The following is a 27,995-nucleotide window of genomic DNA, read 5'->3' as shown; positions in this document are numbered from 1 at the left end:
TATTTTGTTTCCAGAAGAGAGAGAGAGTTTAATTTACCTTCCTTGTTTTAATGTAGCTAATGCAATATAATTCTTTTTTCTGAATGCTTTTAAAGTGGGGGATCAAAATACAAACCAGCGAAATTGATTTTATTAACAATTTTCCAAATCACTTTGTACATAACAAAAACCAATAAACCAATAAAGACAATTTCATATATGTATATTACATGACAATTAGATCTGAGGGGAAATACTTTTAAATCAGTTTGTACAATGAGGAAAAAAAAAAAGTCTCATTACCTTTTCAGCCATATTTTTAATAATTACTGTGTTTACTTACAGAAAGGTCACACAGAGCAGACAGTGAGCACTTACAATATGACTTCACATTATTTCCTGTCTGAAAGTTGGAGGTAACCAAGCAAATATGAGGAAATCTTTTCAGTGTGCTACATTCACTTGCTTAATCATTGGCAACATTTTTAAGGAATGGTCCACCCAAAATGCCCGTGATTTCTGGGCTGGCTGAGAGAAGTGACTGCATGCTCAATCTCAGCGCAGACACTGCTGGTTTTTCTAGCCAGACTAAAAGTGAGGGTGAATGTAAGCCATGAGTTCAAGCCAACATAAGTTAATACTGAAGAGATGTGACATGGGAAGCTGGACATTTTCTGTGGGCCAGTACTTACAAATTGCTGTTGGTTGAAAAAAAAACAACAACAACTTTTGATCAAACATAAAACGAATTTTTGGAGGAAACTGCTAGAATAGCGAAGAATTTATTAAATTAGTAAAGCTTTGAGGAAAATCCTGCTCAACACCATGGCAATTTTCCTAAACCAACATTCTTATTACCAGTGAAGCTGGGGAAAGCGTGGCTCCTTCTGCTTCTTGTGAGAATAATCGAGTAACTGTACAAGACTGTCACAATTTCTACAAGAAAACAAAAAAAAAAAAAAAAAAAAGCAAAACTGAAGCAGAGACCTCTTTGTAAAACCACAGCTAAATACAGTACATTGACAATATTTTACTTCTCCCTATGGCATTGCAACATGATTTATGATTTATCAAAAAAAAAAAAAAAAAGTTTAAGTATGACACTGAAAAAACAGACACGGTTGAACGCAGACCATAGTAAAGCTCTTTTTGCTCAAACAGCCGTTCCTCCCGAAACGACATTAGGAGTGTTGACGGGTATAGATATCTGGGGACAAAACCCTAAGATGTTTTTAACAATGTTGCAGATTCAATTACCAAAAAGCTGTCAAAGGTTTGTTGTGTTAAGATACTTGCACATGAAACAACAGGCTCAGTAATTTGAGAAGGACGGCAGATGATTATGGGAACGCATGCAAGAGAAAATGGTCTAAGGGGCATGATTTTTAAAAAGGGATTTTCTCAGTTGTGCAGGTGGTGACAGGTATAAAAACACACAACAATGACTGGATGAATTAAACAATTTCAGCAAGTATTAAAAAAAAAAAGTTTATTACTCTTACCCTTGTAGCAGAGTACAAGACTATTCCCACTACTACACACTGAGACATACAGAAAACACCCCAAACCCCAGACCTTAAAATTACAATAAATTAAGGCTGTCAAAACAGTTAATTAATGCACAGATAAGCAATCAGACAAAAACCATGTGATTTGAAAAAAGTATGAAATAATGCTATTAGCAGTCTTTATGTATGGCACTGTAAGACTTCCCAGTCACCAGCACACCTCTACAGGTGTTGAACATCCAACAAGCTAAACTCGGAAGAAATCCAAGCAAAGGAAGTGACTAACTTGTGCACATACTACTCTGTATCACACTGGTGTCTGTCTCTGCAGTGGAAAGACCCAATCACATTGCCATGTAGGAACCACATCTTTGCCTTGCCTGAGCTCCATGAGTGCCTTGGCATCCACTCTGAGGCCACTATGGAATATTTAGCAAGCATGTCAGTCAGAGTAAAAAAAAAAAAAAAAAAAAAAGTTTTTTCCAAAGGTCATTAACCTCATCAATGCAATATTTAGAATTCTTTAAATGATTATAAGCATCCTAAGCCTCGTCTTAAAAGTATCTTTATGGCCCCTAGATCCTGAGTGTTTCTGGCTCAGACAGGAAAAGCTCTTCCTTTAATGTTCAACGGCCGGTTAGTATCTGAAGAGTACAGTGTGTCTGACAACCAGTGGATCGGATGCCTTTATCCATCAACAACCCAAAACTGTGATCGCTGACACAATCATCCCTCTGTAGAAAAAAAATCTAAAATCTTAAACCCTTTAATGCAAATAAGTAAACATATAGACAGATATTTAATCTTGAACTTTTGATTCACCTTCACAAGAAATCATTTACTCATTCACTCACACCACACATTCACGCCAATCATGTTTTTTAACCCTTCGTTAATCACAAAAGGCCCTATTTAGTAGTATGCCTACTACATCAACCATGTTATTTATAAATAACACTACAAAGCAAATGGTGTTATCCTCCTACTAGATGTTCTGCAACTAAGCAGAGAGAGGAAGAAAAAAAAATCTCAGCCGTGACTTTATTGAAAGGAACAACCCATGTCGATGCTAATGAAATTAAAATATCAGTTAACAATGAAAATAAAAAAACGTTATCAGACCTGTGTAACCCTAGCACACACACACAAACCTAATACCACAAGTATACTAGTCACCATGCATAACTGAAGTGTATGGCAACCATCCACAACCACACAATATGTCTGTAATTTAGTAGTGAGAACCTGCTGCTTCTGCCTCATCGCCTCAGTAGACCACAGGGGAGCAAATGAGCACAACAAAGCCCAAGCATACGTAAAAATTCCTCTCACAACATCCAATACAAGAAAAGCATCAACAATAAATACATGAATTGAAAATGAAAAACAGAACTGCAACAGGAGCTTCAGGTACATGGAGAAAGCTGAAAGGGGAGAAAGGATATTTCAAAGATGCCGACACACCAAACTTAGAATACGCAGACGCACGCACACGGCCCAAATGTCCACAGCAGGCAGGTCCGGTCACAGAGAAGCAGAGGACAATGCAGGAGTACCGCAGTCAGAAAACATGGACGGTGTAAAGAGGGTAAAATCAGGTCCCAACATGGCCGCTGCAAGTAGCAAGAATTTCTGCACAGTCTCAGCTCGTCCTCTTCACCGTGTCATAGCCAGGGCCTGGGGTGATTGAGGGACAGAGAGGAGCACCGCTGACTTCTCCACCCCCCTTTTGTGGGATGGGGAAGGAGGAAGGGAGGACATTGGGTCTCCCCCCATCCTCCTGCCCCTGGCAACCCTCTTTACCTGTCCTTTAGCTCTTGCGTGACGCGCTTGGTGATGCGGCCGCACAGCAGCCCCATGAAAAACAGCAGCACCACACACATTGCCAGCATGCTTAGAATATAGTTCTTAGCAGGAGAAGAAAAGACCTGACCGGCCAAGTCTGAGAAGCCTTCTGCTGGTGCCACCTGGAGGCAGGAAGAGAAAATGTCAACATGGAAGGAAATCGCTTGTAGTTATGATTGAGAAAATTTATTATTAATACTACTACTATAGCTATAATACCAGTGACAATAAAACAAAACGTGCACAACTCCAACTCTATTAAAAGTTTACTATCTGTATTTGTTTTATTTAAGGTAAGCCTTGAAAAAATGCTTTATGCTCTCTCATACATATACATGATATGCAACCCAAATATACAGTACTGAAACAAGCGCATCTCGAACGTGAATTTGTGTTTGTCGACGGGGGAAGAAGCTCCACCTGCACTTGCTTCCAGTAGTGAAAAGGAAGATGTGTTGTGCAGTTGTTGGAAATGGGTCTCTCGACAGAGGAAAGTTTTCATAATTGAGTATTATTTCCACTGATATGGAAGTGGTCGTGAAAAGGGGACCGAGTTTAAAAAGGTGGCAGAACAATTCAGATAAGATTTAATAATAGGGCACCAAGTAATACAGCTATGCTGTCTACTGTAGTGTACTGTGTCACCATTACGTCTGCAAATCGTCTCCTTTGGGAGGAGTCTGCAGCAACCTTTGTTCCGGGATATGCTTGAGAATCTGGACGAACAACATGAACACTGTCTACAGTGAGGCGATGCACAAACACTTTGAACACTTACAGTACGCATACCATAGTAAATCAACACGCTATTGTTTATCTTTTTCCTTCAGTACTGTACATTTTGCCGCAGACTATATAAAAGGTTTATACATGTGGGCATGTAATTAGAGATGAGAAACTCGGATCCTTTCCTATAGTCCCTCCACTAGAGGGCGCTCACCGAATCCCTAGGATCCACCGAATCCCTAGGATCCACCGAATCCCTAGGATCCACCGAATCCCTAGGATCCACCGAATCCCTAGGATCCACCGAATCCTTGGACTAATGAACACACTGAGTCCCACAGATCCAGCTGTTTTACTCCATGCTACGAGTCTGACAGATCCGCTGAATCCCCCGGTTTACATAAATAAGCAAGGACACGTATAGTATTTTAAAGTCTTTTTTTGTTTCTGACCATAAAATATAAATGACAAAGAATCAAGAATTATGCCAAATGTTTATTTTAATGACAAATGCACATAAAATAAGTTGAGACAACAACGAATATAATAAATGAATAAAATAAATATATCAGCAGTATTTCATTTTTATGGGTTAAAAACGGATAGGCTATCTGGCATAGTTAGTTTTAGATGGTTAAAAAAGGCCTGTTGATAAAACCGAGATTTGAATTTGAGTTTTCATGCATATAATACAGTCATTGTATAATGCTAAAGCATCACACCATTAGGATTACCATTCTGTTGATGTGTTGTGATGGATGTAATACAAATGCCAGAGCCATTTTTCATACCAGTTTGTCATAAATCATGTACATGACACCAACATGTAACAAATATGTTTGGTGTTAATAAAATCTAATTATGGAGCAATACGTCTAATCACACAATATTGTAAAAGTGTAACAGCTGCGGTATGTTACATCATTGTGAAACGGATTCTGCCGGCTTTTGCCATGGTTCTCCACTAGGGGCGCTCAATGAATCCACCGAAACCTTGGACTCATGAACACACACTGTCTCTCAAATTGGCTGTTTCACTATGCGCGTCTGGCGGATCCTACAGTTACTAACTAACAACTACTGAGAACAACTGAATTGTCAAATTATCAGTTTGTATGTTGTTGTTGTTAGCAACAAGATAACTTAGGACTCAACTGATCCGAGTAAATAAAAAGAAGGAATTGTGATTTGTGAGTCATATAAAAGAGATCGGGTTATTTAACCCGGATGAATCCGGATCTGCTCATCTCTACATGCGTAATACCTTGGCAGCGTAGCCCCACATCTCCAAGCGATCTTGCAGTCTCTTCTTACACTCAGGCTGGAGTCTCACTCTCTTATCATCAAGGGCCTCCATCAGACAAGACATCTCTGAGAAAGTACACAAAGAAATTAATATCCTCCGAATTCCCTCCAGGACTAATCATACAAACTATAGTAAGTACTCACGTCTTCCTCTGCCAGGTGGAATGGCAGCGCACTGATGCTTAAGGTCAAGCGCGCATGCCGTGTGCAAGACTGGATCCACAAAAATGTCTGCCTTACTCTCCTTGAGGATGTTCAGTACTTCCTGCGCACAAACACCCCACATGAATTAAAACTGGAATAGTTGGGAAGAATTTTAGACAATTAAAATGGTAGAACACGCAGATGAGGCACCTTTTTGCAGCCCTCATTTTTAAGCTTGAGCAGATTCACTTTGAGACATTCCTCCACCTGACCGGTCTGTTCCTGGGCTGCTACTTCCTCTGCACACAGCCGCGGGATCTGAGACAAATATGCAACGTTATTCCTCACATAACTAACTTTGTGTAATTATGGTGATGCATGGAGGAAGCTGAAAGAGTAGCTGACCTCCTCAGTGCACTGCAACTGTAACTGAGGGTCCAGTCTGTAGTCCAAGGCAGACTCCTGCAGAATGACCCTAATCTGGTCCTCGCAGTCTGGGGAGAGACGCTGCACACACAGTCCAACAACATTTACAAACACAAATCGAGTCACAAGTCAACCACAGCGTATTGAAAAGCAGAGTAAAATAGCGGAGGAGAGTGCACTAGAACAGACCTGGTCGGCATATTTTAGTTTGAGGCAGGAGATGACCTGGCCTTCTAACTCAATGTCATCTTTCGCTTTGTTCAGAATGTTCTGGCAGAATTTGGGAATGTCAGGCTTACAGGCCTTCCTCAGCACTGGGTTTAGTCTGAAATCTGGACATGTCGAAAGAAAAGAAAGACTATTAAGGAAAAAAAAAATTATATCCAGAACCATATTCATAACTAAAAAAAATAATTTATTTACTTTCTCTCTCTAAACTACATTTTTGACAAGAATAACTAAGAATCATCAATGCATGGTGTACAAGCAAATGAATCTGACTATACCCGTGTTCTGGGTGATCTGTCTCTTGGTTATCAACTGCTTGCATTTAGGGTCCATGAGTTCACTATTCTTGTTTTGTTTCAGGCACTGGAACATGCTCTTAGCATTGGCTTCAGAGCAGAAACGCTGCAAGACCAAAGGGCATGTTACAATGTAATGCTACACAGAGTACGCAAACTTCATCCACACAAGTGCGAAATGCGATTTTTCAGTGCAAGCTACAAAAGAAAACAGTATTTTAATGATCACTTACCCTGATCATCTGCTTACACACTCTCATGAGCTGAAAGTCGAGTTCAGGGTCGATCATCTCGGTCTCCTGCAGTTTGAAGATCTTCTGGTGACACCGCTGGGTCAGATGCTTTTTATTGTCCTTCAGACACTCAATTACCTGCATGCATTAAACCAAGCAGAAAACATAATAAAAGCTATTAAATGTCTTATAATATATGGAGTATATAAATATAATGTAATAATGTACTATAACACAAACTCTATATATAGATGTGTTGTGATTCGATTCCTTCAAAATTCACCACCCCCAAAAATTTTTTTGATAAATAATGCCAACAAGCTGACAAGATTCCTTGTCAGCATCATCTACCTATGTTAGTTTTTTTTTATCTAAATGTGTTGTTTTTGTCCCTTTTGAACTCTAGAGCTTGTGGAAAAATAATCTGGGTTACTTCAGAAAGACAGACCTGAGCATTGCCGAACACCACGTTCTGACAGTGATCCTTAATGTCCTGCTTACAGTTCTCGTACAGATCTGGGTCCAGGCGAATATCTTCAGACTGGAACACAGTGTACATACACTTAGTCTACTGTAACTACAGACAATGCATGTAGGACAAAAACATAGCAGTTCACCAAGATCCAGCAAAAGGTCTACTACTCTATATGTAACATCATAGTTTCTGGATAAACATTTACGACTAGTATGTGGATTCTGAGTATGAGAATTAACCAACCATCTCCAGTTCCTCCACTCTGAGTTGTCTTCGGCACTTCATGGAAACGCGCTGATCTTTCACCTCCTGCAACGTATCGTTCCTGACCATGGTGCTCAGACAGATGACCACATCCACCCTGCACACAAACAGGTTTATTCCATGAGTGATTCCTCCACCCCCCAACAATCTGGGTTAACTACCCCGCCAAAAAAGCTAAAAACAATCAAAGCATAGGAAACAACTCCATTAATAATGAAAATCTGTGTTAAACCTGAATTAGTAAGTGATTGTTAGCTCTACACGCACTTCTTTTTGATGTTAGGGCAGAGCTTGAGAACATCCTCCTTGCAGGCCATCTTGAACTTGTAAGAAAAGCGGAAGTCTTTCATTTGGATCTGAAGTGGAAGAAAAGAAGAGCAGTGAACAAAGAGGAAGTATATATATATATATATATATATATATATTTATATATATATATGTAAAACACAGAACACTGTAAACTAAATACAAGTAGAATTAATATTAATGCTGTGAGTGTAGGTGTGGTTGTGCTTAAACACACACAGAGCATTTGGAAAGGTTTTTTTCCTTTCGTTAGAGTGAATTGTGTGTGGACAATCATACAAAAAGAACCGAACTACTGATAAAGAGCAATACTCAAACAAAATAACTCTTGCTGATAAGGGAGGTTGCTGAAAAGAAAAAAAGGCAACACAAATTAGCTCATCAGTAAGATAGTTTACAGGCTTTTTTTTTTATATAAAATGCCTCAAGATAGATCTCATCAGCAACCCTCTCATCTGTTCCACCGACTCAGCATTACTAGTATACTACTTACAAGCCGGGTTCAGGTATTAAGTTAGATTTATTTATTTTTTTGCTTGAACGATTCATACGTGTAAGAAACTGGTCAAGTACAAAGACTGGACTGAAAAAAAGAGGAAAAAATACATAAATAAAAAAAGGGAAAGGAGAACTATTTCTCAAAGACATCACTAAAACTGCAAGAAAGCACAAACAGGGGCGAAATTATGGGGAGGCCCAAGACTTTTGCACAGTACCGTATATTTTAGTTTTTATTTTATTTTATTTTTAAATGTTTGCCCCTGCCGTAGAATAATTATAATAAATATAAAACACTAATAATATTAAATGAAACAGCAATTTTAAAAATCATGGGGGAAAAAAAAAAAAAAATATATATATATATATATATATATATATATATATTTACTTGTTTACCTGGTTCTTACATTAATCTGCATGAAGAATGGTTTCATAGCTAGACACAAAACTAAGGGTTAGGGAGTTTCAAAGGTCCATTACCAGTTGAAAGTGAGTGACTCCAACAACACATTTCTCGTTCATCTCCTTCTGGTGTTTGTTGAGCACAAGACACTCCATCAGATCTCCAGTATCGATCTGATTATCTGCCACCTCCTGACAAACAAATTAGGCAGAAAAAGAGAGAGAGAGATCCACAAATGGAAAAGAACAGAAAGAAAAGAGGTTGTGCATTTTATATAGGATATTGTGTGGATTGTTTTGTTTGAGGATTTTGTTTGGTTCATCAATAATCGGACAATCGGACTTACATGGCAGTGTGACTGGATGACAGGTTCACAGGCTCGGATTAAAAGAGCTTCAATCTGAATATCCTTAAAGAAAAAACATTTTTGTTAACCACAAACATACATAAACAAGTACATCATAGCTGAAGTAGTTAATAATGCAATAATAAAGAAAATATCTAACAGAACGCAAAAATAGGTGAGGAAGGAGAAGAGATTTCTTACTTCAGACTCCAGCTCTGTCAGGTTACCAACTACATCACGACATTCAGTGCCTAGATCATCTAAATGATCCTGTAGACACTCCAACTCCTGCAAAACACGGACACACACTTAATAAAAATACACTCTGCAGGAACATGATGCATGGTATTATTACATTAAACACTTGCTGCTGTTCACCAAAAAAGAAAAAAAATTCACCTACAGAAGAATGGATAATGCTAGATTAAACCACAACAGTTAAAATTAATTAGTTGACATATGAAATTAAAAGTGTTTCTCAAACATGTGCTCAGTTAGATGCCCCTCCCCCCTTTTATTTTTAACTCCTCCAGTTCCCAAACCAGAAGCGTTTTACACATGTTCCTCATGACCCTTTTCCTCGTTCTGATTTCACAAGAAAGCAAAGTATGAGATGCAGGAACAAAGAAATTGATGACATTTCTTTTTTTGGTTACAAAAAAACTCAATCAGAATATAATTAAAAGCCAAACCACAATAATCTATGACTGCTTTAAATCTGCGCTTTATTTATCTTAATTTCTAGCACTGGTTCGACTAAATATGTAAAGAACCACCATGTATGCAGCAATGGGCCAACAAAATTCCTCAAACAGTCTAAATGGCACTTTAAACAGAGCTGTCAATCACTGCTCCAGTGCAGGGTAAACAAAACCACAGGGCTGAACACGAAGTTTAACAATCAGTTCACTTTATTTTAAATACAAACTGTTAAGCAAGGTTGCTTTTAGTGCACTGCCAGCAAAGTGACCGTGAAAAAACACCAAAAAAAAGATTTTTAAAAAAGGGAAAAAACATTTAAATGAATAATATAATAAAATAAAATATGATATAATAATATATTATGCTTAAAAATATGCTTTAATGGCTCTGCTCAATGCTTGTGCAATGTCCCTGATGGATTTTCCTTCTTTTATCGACTTAAACAGTTTGGGGTTTTCTTCCATACTGTAGGTAGCTCTCTGGTCAACATGTCGGTTTATCCGTTTTAACAAAAAATTCTAATCTCATAGACAAAACCCATGGCTTAAGCCAAGATTGCCTACTCACAAATATTAATTGTGTTAACAGTCAATCTAACAGAGCATACTTGGGCAACAAGAAACAGTATTTTAAGAAACAGATATCATTAAGTTTAAGCTGAAATTCGTATCCATTATCTCAAACGTAATCATCTCATATTTATAAATGTTTACAGTGAATAAGGAGAAAAAGAAAAAGGAGGGGAGAAAAAAAATCCATGCTGTTCCAATACTTTCTAATGGGACAGTATTAATTAATGTGCTGTGTAATTATAAAGATGCTGTAGAATACAATTTGACCCAGGTAACCGTCTTATTCTTTTTTTTGATCCAAGTGTTACTAACCTGTCCAGGATCAGTTTTATCACTGCACCACTTGCCCAGATCAGTCATACACCGTCTCTGCAGGTCTGGGTCCAGCTTTACATCCAGAGCTCTCTGATGAAGAATGCGCTGCACTTCCGTCTTACAGTCACGAGACAACTATGGATAAACAATATTTCAGGGCTCATCCATAACTAATAAATACACACTGTGTAAACTTGTTAAGGACGAATGGACACACTGTCTTTATGACAAAAATAAGAGATAGGCACAATTAAAATAACTCATCCAGACCAAAATAACCCCTATATGTTTAAATGATCGATTTGGCAGAAGGATCCCACTTCCCACACCAACCAAAATCATTGGCAAATTAAAATGTTTAATTTAAAAAAGTTTCCTAGGAATTTTCAGTCTTTGTGAAATGAATACCACTACAGATTCTGTAGTGTCTCAGCTCCTAATTCTAACACTCTAATTCCACAAGAAAGAAACAAAACTATAAGATGTAAAGAGAGAATATTTTTCATTGTTTGATCTGAATATTTCAATTCTACGAAGACTGAAAATTTTACATTACTTCACTTTGACCCTTTCATCTGGTTAAGAGTGCATGCATAATTTTCTTTCCTAGTGAGCACCCGCATAAGAATACAGTACTTACAGTATAAGAAACGTTGCCGTCATTGAGGTCCTGTAGTTAAATTTAAAGTTAGGCTTGGATAAGGTTTTAAAAAATAAATAAATAAATAATAATTTAAAAAAACCTATCCCAGCTACAGTCAAAACTTCAGAACTTAACTCCTGGTCATAGAAAACCTACTATCTGACCATGTCTCATGCCTTTAGACAAATGCCTCATTTGGTTCTAAGATGTATTGGATCCAGAGTTAAGGTAGAGTTAACTTGGATTGAGAGCTGGGTTTGGTAAGAGGTATGCATGTGTGTAAAAGGCACTCTTACACGTCGCCCCTGCTCCTCGGTGCGATAGGCATGACGGTACAGGCAGGAAAAGACAGCACCTGGGGGCATGAACTCACTCGTCTCGTTCCAGCCATGAGTGTGGCAAATACGTGCTGCATCATTTTGACACTTTCTGTAGAGGATAGGGTCCAGCCTGCAAGTGACATAGAATATATTAATAAGAAATATAAAATTATATTTAAATAAATGAATGAATAAATAAAATGTTTTTACAGTGATTTGCATAGTAGGAAAAACATATGTGGGCTCGCACAGGCCGGCCCATTCTTCAGGTCAAACTAGTAAGAAATTAGACGAAACCAGTGACACTTGAAACCTTTATTGCCACATATTATTGGTCACTCACTTCCAGTCTCTGGAGATGAAGTACTGCAGCTCAAGCAACCGTTGCTCACAGTCTTCCACCATCTTATCAGTGTAAAGATGCTCCATTAAACAAGACAGGATCCTGTATCGAAAGCAAGAGGACACGCCATAACTATCTTCTCCAAACAAAACAGAAAGAACCAATCATTATGGTTTGGATTGTGTAATATGGTATGCGGCAAAATATACAGTACTCAAACTCTCGCATCTCGGAAGCGCATTTGTGTTTGTAAACGGGGCAAAGCTGCAGACACACGTGTTGGCAAAAATGAAAAGGAAGTTGTGGATTTTATCTGATGGAAATCAGTCTTTTGACAGAGGAAAATGTATTCATAGTTGAGTAACATGTCCGCTCATACGAAAGTAATCATGAATGCAGACCGAGTTTAAAAAGGTGGAAGAACAATTCCTTTCCATACCCGTCCCATTCCCCTGATCTTACACCACCTGATGGCTACATGTGGGGAATGGTAAAGGAGAGTGTGTCCAGTTCTTTGATCCACATGTGTCTGCGTTACATGAGCATATCGTCTCCTTTTGCAAGAGCCATGGTTCTCAAAGTGTGGGGCGCGCCCCACTCGTGGGGAATACAGACATGACAGGTGAGGCGCAATGAACGGGAGGGAATTAGTGGAAAATAATAGGAAAGTACCTATTCTAATTCATGCTTTTCTTTATTGACAATAAAGATCGGACACTTGAAACTAAACAATCACACGCAAAGAAATGGATCATTAATACAATTAAAATAATATCAGAGAAAAGGTGGAACCATAGTGCAACAATAACAGTTTAACGTCGGCATGTTAATTGCAGAGGAACAATATATAAGGAAACATTCTGTATTATACATGTAAATTCATTTATTCCAATGTGTATGCTGATGTTTCTATATTTTTGTTAAAAATAAAAATTTTTTAGGCAGTACTAGTCTGGCATTTCTAGTTTCCAGTGTGGCAACAAAGTTGCTTTTTGATCCTTCAGGCACTGAACAGGAGGGAAGATCAATATCGTTTTATGCTTTTTGTTGGTGTGCGGCATTTTGGGATGATCCCTAAATCATTTGTTGCGCCGTAGAGAATAATGGTGTTTATGCTCTTAAACATGTAATTTAAGGCGGATGTAGCTTAAAGACAATGTAGAGAAGAAATATATGTGGGTATCTTACTTGCGGGTTAATTTACGCAGCTATTGAATTCGGAGATGCGAATATCAAACTAACTTTACCGCGGACACAAACTGGGTCAGTAGCTGTATGTAGTGAGCGTAATAACGTCAATGAATACATTTGTTACATGGACCACAAAAAAGCAGGTGATTCAGCACCATCAGCCTAATCAACCAAAAAGTCGGCCGAAAGGAAAATATGATGAAGCCTATGTTGCGCTTGGATTCATGGTGGGGATGGTGGGGGCAGAGGAGAGACCTGTGTGTGTTTTGTGTCTTAAACCGCTGGCAGCAGACAGCATGAGACCCAACAAAGTGGGAAGACACTTAGAGAAAACACACCCCAGTCACGTTAATAAGCCACTCGACTTCTTTGAAAGAAAGCTCTAGATAAGTAATGAATAAGCTTGTTATAAAAATTGCACGTGTACTTTATCTGTTTTGAACTTGGTGTTATTTGATCTTATTGGTTTAAAAATTGATATTTCAATAAATAGTAAACTTTTTCGTCTTCGTTATCATTTTGTTGACAAGTGTGGCTTGAAAATTCTCCCACCCCCTTTAAGTGGGGAATGACAGAAAATGTTTGAGAACCACTGGTCTACAGCAAGGTTGTGTAAACACACTTCGAACACATAGACAAATTACACTTACTGTGGTAAATCTAGAAGTGTGTATGTACCTCACAAATGACAAGGTAATATTGTTTGTCTTTTTATTTCAGTGCTGTACATTTTGGCGCATACTATAAAAGGGGTAAGACTAAAGAGGTATGAGGTTGGGTTCACTCACATGGGGTCTCCGTTACGGATGTGTTTGCAGGCAGTCTGGATGACCGACTCACAGGCCTCATTGAGAGCCCGATCAATCCGGTAATCTGCCCCAGGATCAGTCTCCTGGATCAAAGTCTGGAGCTGAGGAGAATTAAAATAAAATTATCAATTACACACACATACAGTTAAACATTTTAAGGACTTAAATTTTTATGACCATAGGCAGGAGTTCAGACAGAATACAAACTTTTTATTTTGGGTCATTTTGGTGGAAGTTGTCTAATTCTCAAAAAAGAGGTGGATAATAAATAAACACAGACATCTGTGTGCGATTAACAAGGTCTTATTTATATTACAAATACCTTGCAGCAAGATGCTGAAAAGCTGGCATGAGAGCGCCAGTGCTGGGGAGTGCTAAAGAGAACCTGTACGTTTGACGTTCATGGTTTCTTGGTTGAGAATGCTATGAGGTAAACACTAAAACAAATACAGCCCTGTGCTTTCTCATGCCTACTCCTTCGATCTCCTTATTTGCCCTCACACCTCTTTGTGAGGCAAAGCCATCGTAACAATCTAAAGCTCACTCACAGATTTCTGACAGAGGTTGTCTACAATGCCCTTGTCACGGGACACTCTCATGAGGCAGTGGAGGGTTCGGCCCTTGTGGTGCAGACCAGAGCAGTGTGTGTCAATCTCCCCGCGGCAATGCAGCACAATCTCAGGACTCAGCGAATAATCCTCCATCAGCATGCGTCTGTAGTCCAACATCTCCCCCTGGCACTCACCGCTCACAGTGCGCCCTGGCATACAGAGAAGATAAGACTGCCTCTTTTACCAGAACGAGGTCATCAGCAATCAGTTACATGAGCATTATCAACATAAACATTACATTAGGCTAATTTTACACAATGTTGGAGGATCAGATCTAGTCGGCATGAATAGTGATGACTAACAAAAACTATGTAACGTATTGCTGCAATTAGCACTTTAAATCAAGAGATAGATTGGCTGTGGAAAATGGCTGTGTGAAGATGTATGTACAGCAGAGACTTTGACGATCTTTAAACGACGACTCAAGACGTATCTGTTTCTGCAGTACTTGGACTAATACCACCGCCCCCCGATTAAAAAAAAAAAAAAAAAAAAAAAACCTTCTAGTTGTGTTTGACTAATGGCACTTAGTTATTAACCTAGTTAACCCAGTGTAAGTATGTATCCAGTCATGTAAACTTTAAAGCACTTTTTGTAAGTCTCTCTGGAAAAGAGCGTCTGCCAAACGCTTTAACATAAAAAAAAAAAAGTTTTTTTATGTGCCTGTATCCGATGTGCTTCTTCACACCATTACCTCTATGAACAGCGGTCTCCAGACACAGCAGCAGGTAGGACAGCTTGGCCTCTCTGCCACGGGGTAATGTGGTATCTACATTGCACCGGTACTTCCGCAGATCCTGTTTGCAGGCTTTTGCCAGGGTGTAGCTCACCTTGTAATCCTGTGCTATCAACTTCTGTCTCGTGGAGAGAGCCTCTCTACACTATCAATCAGGAGGGGGGGGGGGGAATAAATTGCCATGAAGGTTTCTTATTACTGTAACTATTCAAAATTAATAAGTCTATATAAGCCGCTGACATAAGAGATTATTTAAATACCTTCGGAGACATGGAATCTTCAAATTTGTGGTTAAAGAGACATTTGTAGACCCTGCCTTCACCAGCTGGAGTCTAGATGAGCAAAAACAATGAGATGATCACGCTAGTCTACCTGTGAAAAGTGCACTGCAAATATTCAAAGTCACAAACCGTACGTTTTCACAGAAGCGCTCACGGTCATCCCGGCATGCAAAGAACAGGTGTCTGTCGAGGTGGAAGTCATCAGACGATAGCTCAGCCACACGCATGATGGCCTTCTTACAATCTTCTTTAATCGCATAACGCCCTGGCTGTTCCTCGGCTTCACTTACCAGCCCTTTCTCCAGACAAGCTATCACCTCTCCCTGAGAGTGTATATCCTAAAAAAAAAAATTATAATAATTATTGCACATATAAGAAAAATAACCTTTTTTGTAAGAGCTTAACAGCTTTTTAATTGGATTCAGAGCAATACAACATTTTGAAAGTGCACTTTTGATTAACTTCATATAATTTATTATGCAGGTGTTTTGTTTATTCCACAACCCCTGAACTACAGCAACACAATTGAATACACATCACACGTTCTGCCATTAATACAAAGTTAGAATTAACTGGAAAATGTTGCAGGTTTTTTTTTTTTTTTGTTAATCTGCTCATGAGTCATCTGTGCAATTAAGATGAAAGTCTTGATATGTGGCCAGTGGAGCACATCAAGGCTTCATTCTGGGACACATTCGCTAAATCTTTGTTAAGAGTGACATTTAGCGCTTGTGTCCTGAAAGGTCCTGGCTCACCTTCTCCCCAGTGTTAACACTCCCACAGTGCAGTGCGTTGATGTCGTCCTTGCAGCTGTCCATAAAGCCGCAAATGAGCCGGAAGTCACTGAAGATGATGGTGGTCATCTTTGTGATGTACTGATTGCACTGATATTCAGTGATGTTGGTACGGTGGTCTACCAAACATGACACTAAATATCCCTTCCCCCGCTCCTCTGCTGCACACTCTTTAATCTGTATTTAAATAAAAATAGATGGATTAAGTTATTTAAAATGGTCCATAATTTGATCTAAAACCTAAGACCAATCTTGACGTAACGGTACTCACATCACTAATGGTGCTCTTACACACCTCCACTGCCACAGACTCAAACTTCGGGTCTGTCGTCAGGTTCAGTTTGTAATTCCATAAAAGCTGAAAAAAAGAAATAAATAAAAGAAATGTGAAATTAAACATTAGAACTCCATATTAGGTGCCTATTGAATGTTATCTATAACCCATCTATCTGACAATTTGGAAACAATTATTTCCCTCGATGCAGAAAAAGCATTTGATCGAGTGAATTGGGATTTTCTTTTTTACACTCTTGGTAAATTTGGTTTCGGCCCTAAATTTATATCATGGATAAAAGTGCTATACTCATCCCCACTGGCTGCCGTTTGGACAAATAACAACTTATCCCCTTTCTTTGAGCTTCAGCGTGGTACTAGAGACGGGGTGTCCTTTGTCACCTCTTCTCTTTGCTGTGGCTTTTGAACCATTGGCTATCGCATTAAGGAAAAATGCCAATATTAAAAGGTATCTCTCGTGGGGGGGTGGAACACAGTTTCCCTGCATGCTGGCGACATGCTGCTTTTCATATCCGATCCTCCTCATAGCCTACCAAAACTTGTGGATTTACTGAAAGACTTTGGTGAAAAATCTGGCTACAAGGTTAATCTACAAAAAAGTGAAATGATGCCAATTAAAAACAATATAGCACAGTTTCCTGATTCAACCCCCTTTAAGATTAGTCAAATATCTAGGAGTTTGGGTAACACATAACCATGCAAATATGTACAAGGGGAATTATCAGGTTCTACTTTTCAAAACAAAATTAGACCTTGAAAGATGGGACTTGCTACCTCTCTCTTTGGGCGGAAGAATAAACACAATTAAAATGAATCTGTTTCCAAAATTCATTTACCTATTTCAGTGTCTTCCAATCTTTTTTTACAAAATCTTTTTTCAATAACTTAAGTAGTCAGATTTTTAACCACGTATTAAACAAAGTATCCTACAGAGGCCCCGTGAATTAGGAGGAATGGCACTTCCAAACTTTATTATTACTGGGCTGCTAATGTAAGGGCAATGTTATTCTGGGCGCAGTATGCAGTCAACCCTCTCGTCTGGGTAGCTATAGAGGAAGCATCCATGGGATTAATATCCCTCATCATTATTATGTGCTAAATTGCCGCAAAAACAACCCACATCTTCTCTTTCCTCAAACCCACTGGTTATACACTCCGTTAAAACTTGGAATCAGTTTCGGCGTCATTTTAAGCTTACTGATCTATCCCTGATAGCACCATTAAATAGACACTGTATGTTTGCTCCGTCTTACACGGATAATGCTTTTGGGGTAAGGTTTAAGTGTGGTATTGTGTCATTATACGATCTTTACATTGACAATATCTTTGGCTTGTTTGAACAACTTGTACAAAAGTTTAACATTCCCAGGACACATTTTTATAGATATCTACAGCTAAGGAATTTTATTTCCTGTAATTCTGACCCTTTCCCTTTGTCTCCTACTCCATCCCTTTTAGATTCTGTTTATAGCTGTAAACCAGATGCCAAACAGATGATTAGTGCTGTATACAAGTTATTAAACACAAGTAACTCAGCCACATTAGATATACTTAAAGGCAAATGGGAAAATGATATAAAATAACAAATTTCAGATAAATTGTGGCAAAAGATAATACATAGAATTTACTCATCATCAGTTTGCCTCAAACACAGTCATTCAGTTTAAAATTGTTCACCGGCTTCACTGGTCCAAGGTAAACCGGGCAAGGATTAGAGAGGACTTTGATCCCACATGTGACCAATGAAAGCAGGAACCAGCTACGCTACTACATATGTTCTGGACATGCCCAAAGCTATAAAATTTTTGTAAAAATTAACTCGTATTGCATCTGTGCTAAAATAACTTTTTCTCAACAATATAAATAAATAATAATCTTTAATCTAGATTTTATAACACCCTCATAAACACTATAGCACCCTAAAATAATATTTTAAAACACAAACTTTACCTTTACTAGAATATGGTAATAACATCACAAAAAGGTTGCACTATGAAAATGCTTATGCTTTTATCATGTTTGGTCAAAGAAACAACAATAAAAAATATGTGCTCATGTATCTGTGCTATTTCTTCCTGAATATGTAAATCCATTTTCAGTTGCATTTATATAGTTGGTTAAAATAAATTACAATTAATTCCATCGTATTTTCTTAGTCATGCTGACAATTGTCACTCTATATGGCACGATCTTACCCCATATACACTTATTAAAACATAGGAATACAAAAAAATGCTCTGGGCTTAAACAGCTTATGCACACAAGTAGGAAACCAACTGCTTTAAAATCAGTTTTAAATAAAGCATATAAATAAAACCCATGCTAATAAATATCTCATTATTGAGCTTGAAGCAGCAGGAATCTAAAAAATATATGAAGCACTTGACATGCAAGAAAACATTGCAAATATGATACTTACATGATTACAACTGGCTGCAATCTCGGTTTCCTAAAGGGTGAAAAAAACATAAAAACAGGCATTAAAGGATTATGACTTGGCTACAGGAGCACTAAAGTACATTAAAGAGGTTTTTAGACTTTTTAGTTTTTGGTTTCAGGTACTCAGCACCTTGCAAGCCTTACTAACCTGACTTAGTTCAAACAATCCTGTCAATAACTAGAAGTTATCAGTGCATTAATAAAAAAAACTTTTTAAATATAGTATAACATATACTCTGTTAATAATCAATACTATACAACATATACTCTGACAATAATCATACTGAGCCGTTTTAGTGTCCATCATTTCTCTTGTCTGATCCAGTTTCTAATTTGAAACTGTTAACACAGCTGTGACATCAACAAGCATGACATCAGCAGAGATGGAAATAATACTGCATGTTTTAGGAACATAACATATGAAAGCTTGTCTGATGAAAATAAAAAGGATCAATGCACCTTTAATGGGAATGTACAAATCAATACGATGCAAGAGGCTATAAAGTTTGTAAATCATCTTTTGTATCTATTTCTGCTAACAGAACAAAAATAAACGATGGTAGCCCATATATTGTCTGAAATGTCACTTACTCAATATTAATTTCTTGCTTATTGAATTTCTGCACAAAAATAATACTGCATCTGTCAACTTTCAGTGCTGTGATTACCTACAGCTCTCTCTGACCAGTTCTTACCAATTGTGACACCTAAAGAGAAACTGGTCATGCAAACATCTTTCACCAAGATGCATTAGGAATTACTGGATTCATTCAATAATAAAATTAAAAAGCACGCCACAATTTATTATTTTTTTTATTTATTTTTTTATTCATACACTGTTTGCTCTGTGCAAGTAGTTTGCTCTGTGCAAGTCAACTTAGGTGTCGATTTCTGCAATATGTTTAAAATAAAATTTAAGTGAAATAAATGTATAAAATAAAAATAAAATATAATAAAAAAAACAGTAAAAATAAGTAAGCAGCTAATTGGTGTAGTAATCAGCACTGTGACCCCGAGGGCCCAAGGGTTCGCGTCATGCCTCGGAGGTGTGTTTGTAGACTTTGCGTGTTCATTCTGTGCTTGAAGGGGTAACTCTGGGTACTCTGCTTTTTCTTTTTCTTTTATTTCCTTTAGGATAAAAAAAAATCTGTCTTTCAAAGACATGCAGATTAGGTTAATTGGCATTCGAAATTGCCCATAGTGTGCAATTAAGTGTGGCGTGTGCATGATTGTGCCCTGCAACAGCCTGACCCTTCGCCTAGGATGTACACCACCGAGTGCCCAGTGAGATAGCATTCCTGTGAACATGTACAGGATAATCGATATACAGAGAATGAGTGAGTCAGTAAAATAAGTCTAAGATGTACGACATAAAAAGTTATACAATAAAGTGCAGTATGCAATATGGAGCATCATGATCTATAGTGCAAACAGCTGAAAGCAGCAGATTTAGATCTGAAATAATACAGGTAAATTTTGCACTCATAACAGAAGGTGTATAGTTGTTGAACTATAGCGCAATTGTGTTCCTATCATGTCTTTTGATCCAACATGATCAAAACAGACGTGATATTTGTACTAGATCGTCCATTCTTATTACAATGTATATAAACCGGTCAATACATACCAGAACAACACAGATTTTATTTACGACAAAGATCAGTAAAGTTAGACAGGATAGTGGAACCTATTCTGTAAGATTACAATCAAAGCACATAATGGAAAGCTCAGATGTATTAAGCATTAAACAAATTTTGTCTTTGTGCACATTCCTGCTCTGCTATTGTGTATATAAATGTGAACAAAGGATGAGAGCAGGGTTCTCATCCCCACAATAAAAAAAACGTATAATAATAATAATAAAAAAATAATAATAAAAAAACTGTCATGAGAGCCAAGCTAATCACCAATCAAAAAACTTTTTCCAGTTTAACATGGGTAAAAACATGCTTGACTGGGACAATCCCCTCATTCAACAGCAACAAAAAAAGTTTAACTAGGTCTCTGTGAAACATGGAACATGGCAAACAGGTTTTCTATTGAACAAACTTATTTTGAGAATCTGAACTCCAAACTTCAAAAAAAATTCCAACGAGTCCTTCAACTGCACCAGGGCACCTGATCAGCCTCGAGCCACTCCCTCTCTCCCACTGCTGACAGATAGAACAAGGGAGAGAAATACTTACCAGTCATACAAGTGAACTAAACAAACATTTGTTCAAACTAAACACAATGTTATAAAACTCACAATGTTAGACACGATGCAGAAAGACTTTGAGGTTTTCTCTCTGCCAATGAAACTTAAAGTTGGAAAGTGGACACTAAAGACTTACATAATAAAAATAAAAATCTTCTTTACAGGACACTTTCCCATGTAAATAATTATATTTCTTTGTGTTGTAACAACTTCATGTATTCTATTACCTGTAATAATAAATAGTCTGTCATATAAGTAAGGGGAAAAGCACTGTTCAACCTTTGATTAAATTAATTCAAGAATGCAATCAGGCCTGAAAGATGATGAGGCAGACCTGAGCGTTGCAGGAAAAGCATTGTGCGTGTACACAATGTATGCTGGATGCTCACAAATTGCAGGCAAACCACACTGGTGTCACACAGGAGCTAGCTGCTGGGGGGCGGAAGGTGTTTTCACCAAACACTCCAGCTGCTAATAATGAGGTCAGGTCTGGCAGCTAATAACGAGGTTGGCCCATATGAGCCAATCCACAGCATTTTTCTGACCCTGAGCACTTCACTGTTTTTTTTTTGCATTCTCCCTGTACTTAAAAACGAGACTGAATTATCTCTGACTGTGAAAAAAATAAACACCCTACAGTAACCTAGCATTGGTGTATGCTGCGGATCTTAAGCGTGATTCCACACTGCACACAGTGCTCCAGGAAGCTCTTTGCCATCCAGAAAACTACTATTTAATTTAATATTACTATTTTGCCCCATGCAACACATACAATTGATTAACAGGTGATTTGTCATTTTACTTCATATTACTATTATTATTATTATTATTATTATGACCTCCTGCCAAAACACACAAATGGCAGAACTGTTAGAAAGAATCACTATTTGGGCTGTCCCTGTTAAAACGTTCTCCCAGGTTGTGGCTCTCCATCAGCCTAATCAACTACTACTTGACGAAGTGGTCTGCAACATACTGTAGATGCGGCTAAGCTTTTACTGTAAAGAATGATAGAGGCTTAAACAGAACGACGCAGACCAGAACAAGAACTTGATTATATATAGGTTTTTTTTTTTATTAATAAAAAAATATTATAATAGATTATACCTTAAGAAGCTTTATTTTAGTCTCATCATTAAGGGACAGACACTCTGTACTAGTGATATATTATGTTTTTTTGCTTGTTTTTTTTAAACAGAGACTTTAACAGCAGAAGCTCTCCATCAAATGCTGTAGAACCAATTTGAAGCAAACTCAATTTCACACTACGCAATTTTAAACCAGATTCCCTGATTATTGACCAATTTCAGGGCTTGTGGTTTGACAACTTGCTGCACGTTCCCGTGATGACTGCTTGTACAGCATGGTTTTCTCAGCCTCATCAGCATTTAGAAACAGGAAGTGAATCAAATGATTCTGCCGTAATTTGCGGCAAGTCAGTGAATCGAGTTCCATAGTAGATCTGCTCGTATGGGAGATCAATGGCACGATGTAAGCAAAAATAAAAATGCTTCTATAACCATGTCATGTATGCTTCTCCACAACCAAACCTTCTGTACATTTTTCTTGCATTTCTTTTTCGTCACGCCTGTCAAAATCTTAAATGACAGACGGTTCTCATGTTTATTTTCACGACTAGGTGGGATTTAAGGATTAGCTGCATTTTGGCTCGGATCTCTGGGTCAACAGGATAAGAATGGTCTTCTTAAGGCACCTACAAGCAAACATCTTCAGAAATGAGTACACCTCACTAGTTATTACAGCACTGACAAGCGGCAGAAAATTCTCTACCAGCAGCATGTCAGTTCTTAACAAGGAGAGCAGTGTGATTAATGTGAGGCACGGCTCAGAGGGAGCAATACACTACCTTTCATATACATTCCAATAGTCAGAAAAAAAACAAGAATAGGACCAGGAGTGACATTTAAATTTTTAAAACCTGAAATCCATTCAGGTTGAACAAGCTAGAAGGAAAAATAGGAATGTGTGCTGCAAATTTGCATATTTATCTGTGTGCATTGCATCCACGGCTCAGGTTTCACTCAACGTGTAACTCAGAACATGTTCTTAGAAAGTAAGAAGCCAAAATAATAACGCAATTAACCATTTACTATAGAGCTCTCACAGGGATTGTTTCTACATGATTTCCCCTCACTTGATAAAAATTCCAGGGAGTCTACGATTACAAGTATTTAAATTAAAGTACAATACTTTGCCAAAGCTAGACAGTAAAAGGGAGCATCCTATGTTCAGCATGTGCCTCAAACATTTAACATGAGTAACCAGAAGAACTGGAATTGTTACACAGACCAGACAATGTTAAACATTCCTATAGGCTTTTTGTCTTCCAAATTAAATTGAAACCTTTAAAGTGCACCAAGTCCACCACTTTAGCTAAATACAGCCATTTGGAAATCCTCTCCCTGGACGCCTATCCTCAGAATTCTCTCAAACATGCAACTCCTACAATCTGTCATCATTATCTCCTCTTCTCCATTCAGCCTCACAGGAACCTTTCTTTGAACAGCTAAGACCAAATTCAAACAGAAGATCAACCGAAGTATCTAGAAGACTCAGAGGAGTACCACCTCACTGCTTTGTAACCTCATTTACAATCAAACTTTTTGAGTTCACGAAAGGTAAACATCTAAAAGGTCATGCGGCTCAGTAGACTGTATGAAAATTAGCGCACAAAAAAAAAAAAAGAGAAAAAGTCGACATTTAGTGGTTTCAGTGACTTTCAAATTCCACTAGTCTACTACATTAATTCAACACTGACATGTAGGACAGATTTTAAACAACGCTTTAGAAGACTTGATCACTGTTGTTGTGGGATGGCTCACAGCAAGCATGAGGTCCAGTGCCAAAGAAATGATGGAAAATCATAGGCTTCCTAAACTGCCCTGATAATATTATACATATTCTTGTCACGACTGGAAAAGTCTTCCAAAAAGGGGTGATCCCCTCATTCCATAATCCTGCCAACATCAAACCGCCTCTGCAACTCGCGCGGTCCATAGCAAAACCTCTCATTAAAGCAACCCCATCTTTTTATAGATCACCCTCTGCCCGTTCACAAAGTGCTGGAAATGAGCACGGAATGACGAGCCCCGTTTAGACAGAAAACGACTACCAAGAAATCTTCACACATGTCGGTGACATGGGGCCAGGAAGGAAAAAAGGTTGCAGAATTCTGCCAAAGCAAAATGTGTGTGTGTCTATGTTGTGTGTGTGTGTGTGTGTGTGTGTGTGTGTGTGTGTAAAAAACAGTGGATGTATGATAGCAGAGGAAAATCAAAGACCATCATTCTGCCTCTTATGTATAAACTACATGCGTACCAGGGCCAAAAGGAGCAACATGAGGGGCAACAGTCAAAATTTTTTAACAAAAGAATAATCTAATATTGCCATCTTATCTTCTCTTTTGGGATCCCTACCCCTCTGCCCAAGAGATATTTTTCCAACAGAACTTAATAGTTTTGTCCTATTCAGAGTTATTTTCTCATCAGAGGTCCCATTAGACAGTGGCACGGTTGAGCTGCACCACTACACAATACCAAGTTTATCACGGACTACAGGAAATCATGCAGATGGTACAGAGTAAACACAGATTCAGCTATTTCCTCATGATTAATGATTAAAGTAGAAAAATTGGAGTCATTGAGTCCCACCAAACATTGTCAATCAAAAGAAAGCAGTGAAAAGTATTTGAGTGGAACTGCAAAAGACAAATCAAGTTTAGATCCCTAAAGTCTTTAAACCCTGTTAAAACATTCATCGAAATAAAACCTGGATGACAGAGGACTGAATCTGTGGAACTTTAGGAGATGTGTACACTAATGGTAGTAACCAGGCTGAACTAGCACTGTGCAGTGCTGCATGCTCAACTGTTAGCCTGGTAACTTGACGATGGTCTGAAGGCGACAGTTTCCGGGTGCAAATACTTTAGCTCTGTGCCAACCTAGCTAGCAAGTTACATGAACTTAACCAAAACGATTACAGGTCAACCAAAGCTGCTGCTGCGATGTGTTAACTAACATTGGCTACCATGTTCAGTCTCATAAGTTAGTGTTTTGGTAACAATTAGCAAGATGAATATTGAAGGCAAAAAAAAGGAAAGCTCATGTTAGCATGTAGGCTGATTCCCAGCTAATAAAATAATTTATCATTAAAAGCACAATATCCTGGTTTATATCTGATTCAAGTGCTAGCTGTGGCAGTGGAGAGTGCTCCTCCTACGCCAGCTGTGTTAGCTCAGACCTGCGCAGATAGCACAGCGGCTAACGGCAGCCAGCCTGGCGGATTTCTCCCGGCACACCCAAGCTAATTACAGCAGCGAGCCTCACGGTGCTCTCCTCACCTCTTTGCGGTCCTGCAGACACTCGAGCACGGCCAGGTTGTTGTTCCAGGAATGTTTGGAGCACAGTCTGGTCACGTCGTCCCGGCAGGCCTCCTCCTCAGCCAGCCTCCAGCCGGTGGAGGTGCGGCGGGACTGAGAGGCCGCTCCAGGCTTCGGCTCGGCGTTTTTACCTTCGCTGGCGTTGTCTCCTGCATTAACTTCAGCATGGCTGGTGAGGGATTTCGCTCCCTGGGCAGAGTGAATGCAAGCAGGGATGCCTAGAAGCAATAAAAGAAGCTGCACACGTCTACAAGCCGCCATCTTCGGTACACCACCTACGCGGAGCTAGCGAGCCTACGGCAGCCGGACGCGAGTGATTTGTGCGTGGAGATGGAAGATCCAGAAAGGAGTCGGTTCACTTCGAGAGCCTGTCTCGAGGGAGTCAAATGAATCGATTCTGGACGACCCCTCTGAACTTCAACAATGTTTCTTCTTTTCTTCTAAACACAAAGTAATCAACGTCTACTATCCACACCATTTTTGTATCCCTAATTAAAAATAGTTTGTTTCTTTGCAATTTCATTCATGTACAGATGATATAAATATGTCTCTTTATATAACATTATCTTTGTACAACATAGCATATGTCTCTTTCAGGCCTACTTTACTCCTCTTTCAGCCCATGTATGGTGTAACTACAGTAATGCAAAAAAACAAATAAGGCTGCAGGTGGCAAATCATAAGTTTGTGTCTAAGAATGTTCCTACTTTTTATGCTATCCTGTGTACAAGTGCCACAAATGTGTGTGTGGGCACTTTGGGTCCACCTCGGACAGGGTGCCAATCCATTGCAGGGCACACCCTTATTACGAGCAATTTTTCGACTGTGGGAGGATCCCAGGGAAAACCCACCAAGCATGAGGAGAGTCAAATAGAGCTAAATCTCCATGCGATGGAGTGTCTGTCTGGTTGGTTGGTTGGTTTAGGGATGTGCATGGACCACCGTACTGCATCCAAAAGAAGTCCAACCCATGACCCATGAGGATAACAGCATATAACATAACATATTTATGATATTCTATCAGCATATATACTCAGCAAAAAAAGAAACGTCCTTTTTTCAGGACTGTGTATTTTAACAATAATGTTGTAAAAATCCAAATAACTTTACAGATCTTCATTGTAAAGGGTTTAAACAATGTTTTCCATGCATGTTCAATTAACCATAGTCGATTAATTAACATGCACCTGTGGAATGGTCGTTGAGACCTTAACAGCTTACAGAAAGTAGGCATTTAAGGTCACAGTTCTAAAAACGCAGGACACTAAAGAGACTTGTCTACCGACTGTGAAAAACACCCAAAGAAAGATGCCCAGGGTCCCTGCTCATCTGCATGAACGTGCATTAGGCATGCTGCAGGGAGGCATGAGGACTGCTGATGTGGCTAGGGCAATAAATCGCCATGTCCGCACTGTGAGAAGCCTAAGACAGCGCTACAGGGAGACAGGATAGACAGCCGATCATCCTCGCAGTGGAAGACCACGTGTAACAACACCTGCGCAGGATCGGTACATCCAAATATCACACCTGCGTGACAGGTACAGGATGGCCACAACAACTGCCCGAGTCACACCAGGAACACACAATCCCTCCATCAGTGCTCAGACTGTCTGCAATAGGCAGTCCATGAGGAGGAGATGCACTGCAGGTCTTTTAAGCAGCTGGTGGCCACACCAGATACTGACTGGTACTTTTGATTTTGAGCCTCCCTTCATTCAGGGACACATTGTGAAACATTTTTAGTTTATGTCTTATGGTGTTGACTCTTTTAGTGTTCATACAAATATTTACACATTAAGTTTACTAAAAGTAAAAACATTTGAAAGTCTCATTTCATTTTTTGCTGATTATATATATATATATATATATATATATATATATATATATATTTACCATATTATTTATTTATTTAATTAATGAAAGCTTTCATTTAAAGATTCCTTTTAAAGTATACACAAAAGACATGGACTTTTTTTTTTTTTTACATTGTTACACCATTATGATGCTTTAAATCAAATCCATTTACTTCAGCCAGTCAGTTATATAAAAGCCCTGGAATAAAGGTTAGGTAAAGACTGTGAATTATTATATCATTTCAATTAATTATCTTGTTATTTAAAAATATTGTGACTTTATAAATAAATACATAGTTTATTTCAATAAGCATTGGATATTTTTGACACATAGGCATACACTGATGTAATTTACTTAACAGTGTTGAGATATGCCAATAACCCACATAACCACTATGGCATTTTGTCAACTTACTGTAAGTGACAAAATATAAAAAGTCAAAATAGTAAGTGGAAATAACAATATATCACTGTGTTAACTCATATTGACATTTACCATACCAGTCAAAAG

General features: G+C 38.5%; 1 protein-coding gene across 2 annotated transcripts; it reads right to left on the bottom strand.

The window, feature by feature from the left end:
- Window positions 1-12: 12 nt before the first annotated feature.
- On the bottom strand, window positions 13-27,181 carry glg1a (golgi glycoprotein 1a). 2 transcript variants are annotated; one of them, XM_053478499.1, is made up of 27 exons: window positions 25,593-27,181; window positions 19,016-19,045; window positions 16,574-16,660; window positions 16,264-16,479; window positions 15,643-15,846; window positions 15,488-15,559; window positions 15,186-15,372; window positions 14,429-14,640; window positions 13,860-13,981; window positions 11,881-11,982; window positions 11,514-11,667; window positions 11,215-11,244; window positions 10,572-10,709; window positions 9,187-9,273; window positions 8,986-9,048; window positions 8,717-8,830; window positions 7,697-7,785; window positions 7,409-7,526; window positions 7,139-7,231; window positions 6,691-6,828; window positions 6,440-6,563; window positions 6,123-6,265; window positions 5,913-6,014; window positions 5,718-5,825; window positions 5,508-5,628; window positions 5,323-5,429; window positions 13-3,454 (listed from the first exon to the last, which is right to left on the bottom strand). In XM_053478499.1, exons 1-27 carry the CDS (start codon window positions 25,890-25,892, stop codon window positions 3,287-3,289), a joined length of 3,429 nt encoding a protein of 1,142 aa, XP_053334474.1. In that variant the 5' UTR covers window positions 25,893-27,181; the 3' UTR covers window positions 13-3,286. The 2 variants fall into 2 exon arrangements, with proteins under 2 accessions (XP_053334474.1, XP_053334484.1); XM_053478509.1 differs by lacking the exon at window positions 11,215-11,244 and having other exon boundaries at window positions 25,593-27,179.
- Window positions 27,182-27,995: the final 814 nt, after the last annotated feature.

Source organism: Clarias gariepinus, chromosome 2 (genome assembly GCF_024256425.1).
Source record: "Clarias gariepinus isolate MV-2021 ecotype Netherlands chromosome 2, CGAR_prim_01v2, whole genome shotgun sequence".
Classification (NCBI taxonomy): domain Eukaryota; kingdom Metazoa; phylum Chordata; class Actinopteri; order Siluriformes; family Clariidae; genus Clarias; species Clarias gariepinus.
This window is presented reverse-complemented; position numbering and strand designations above follow the sequence as displayed.

Coding starts and splice junctions, on each gene's coding strand:
- glg1a (XM_053478499.1), bottom strand. CDS start 25,892: ATGGCGGCTTGTAGACGTGTGCAGCTTCTTTTATTGCTTCTAGGCATC. Junction 7,786..8,716: donor GAGTCACTCACTTTCAACTG/GTAATGGACCTT, acceptor CTTCCACTTCAG/ATCCAAATGAAAGACTTCCG. Junction 6,564..6,690: donor TGTGTAAGCAGATGATCAGG/GTAAGTGATCAT, acceptor TTGGTCTTGCAG/CGTTTCTGCTCTGAAGCCAA.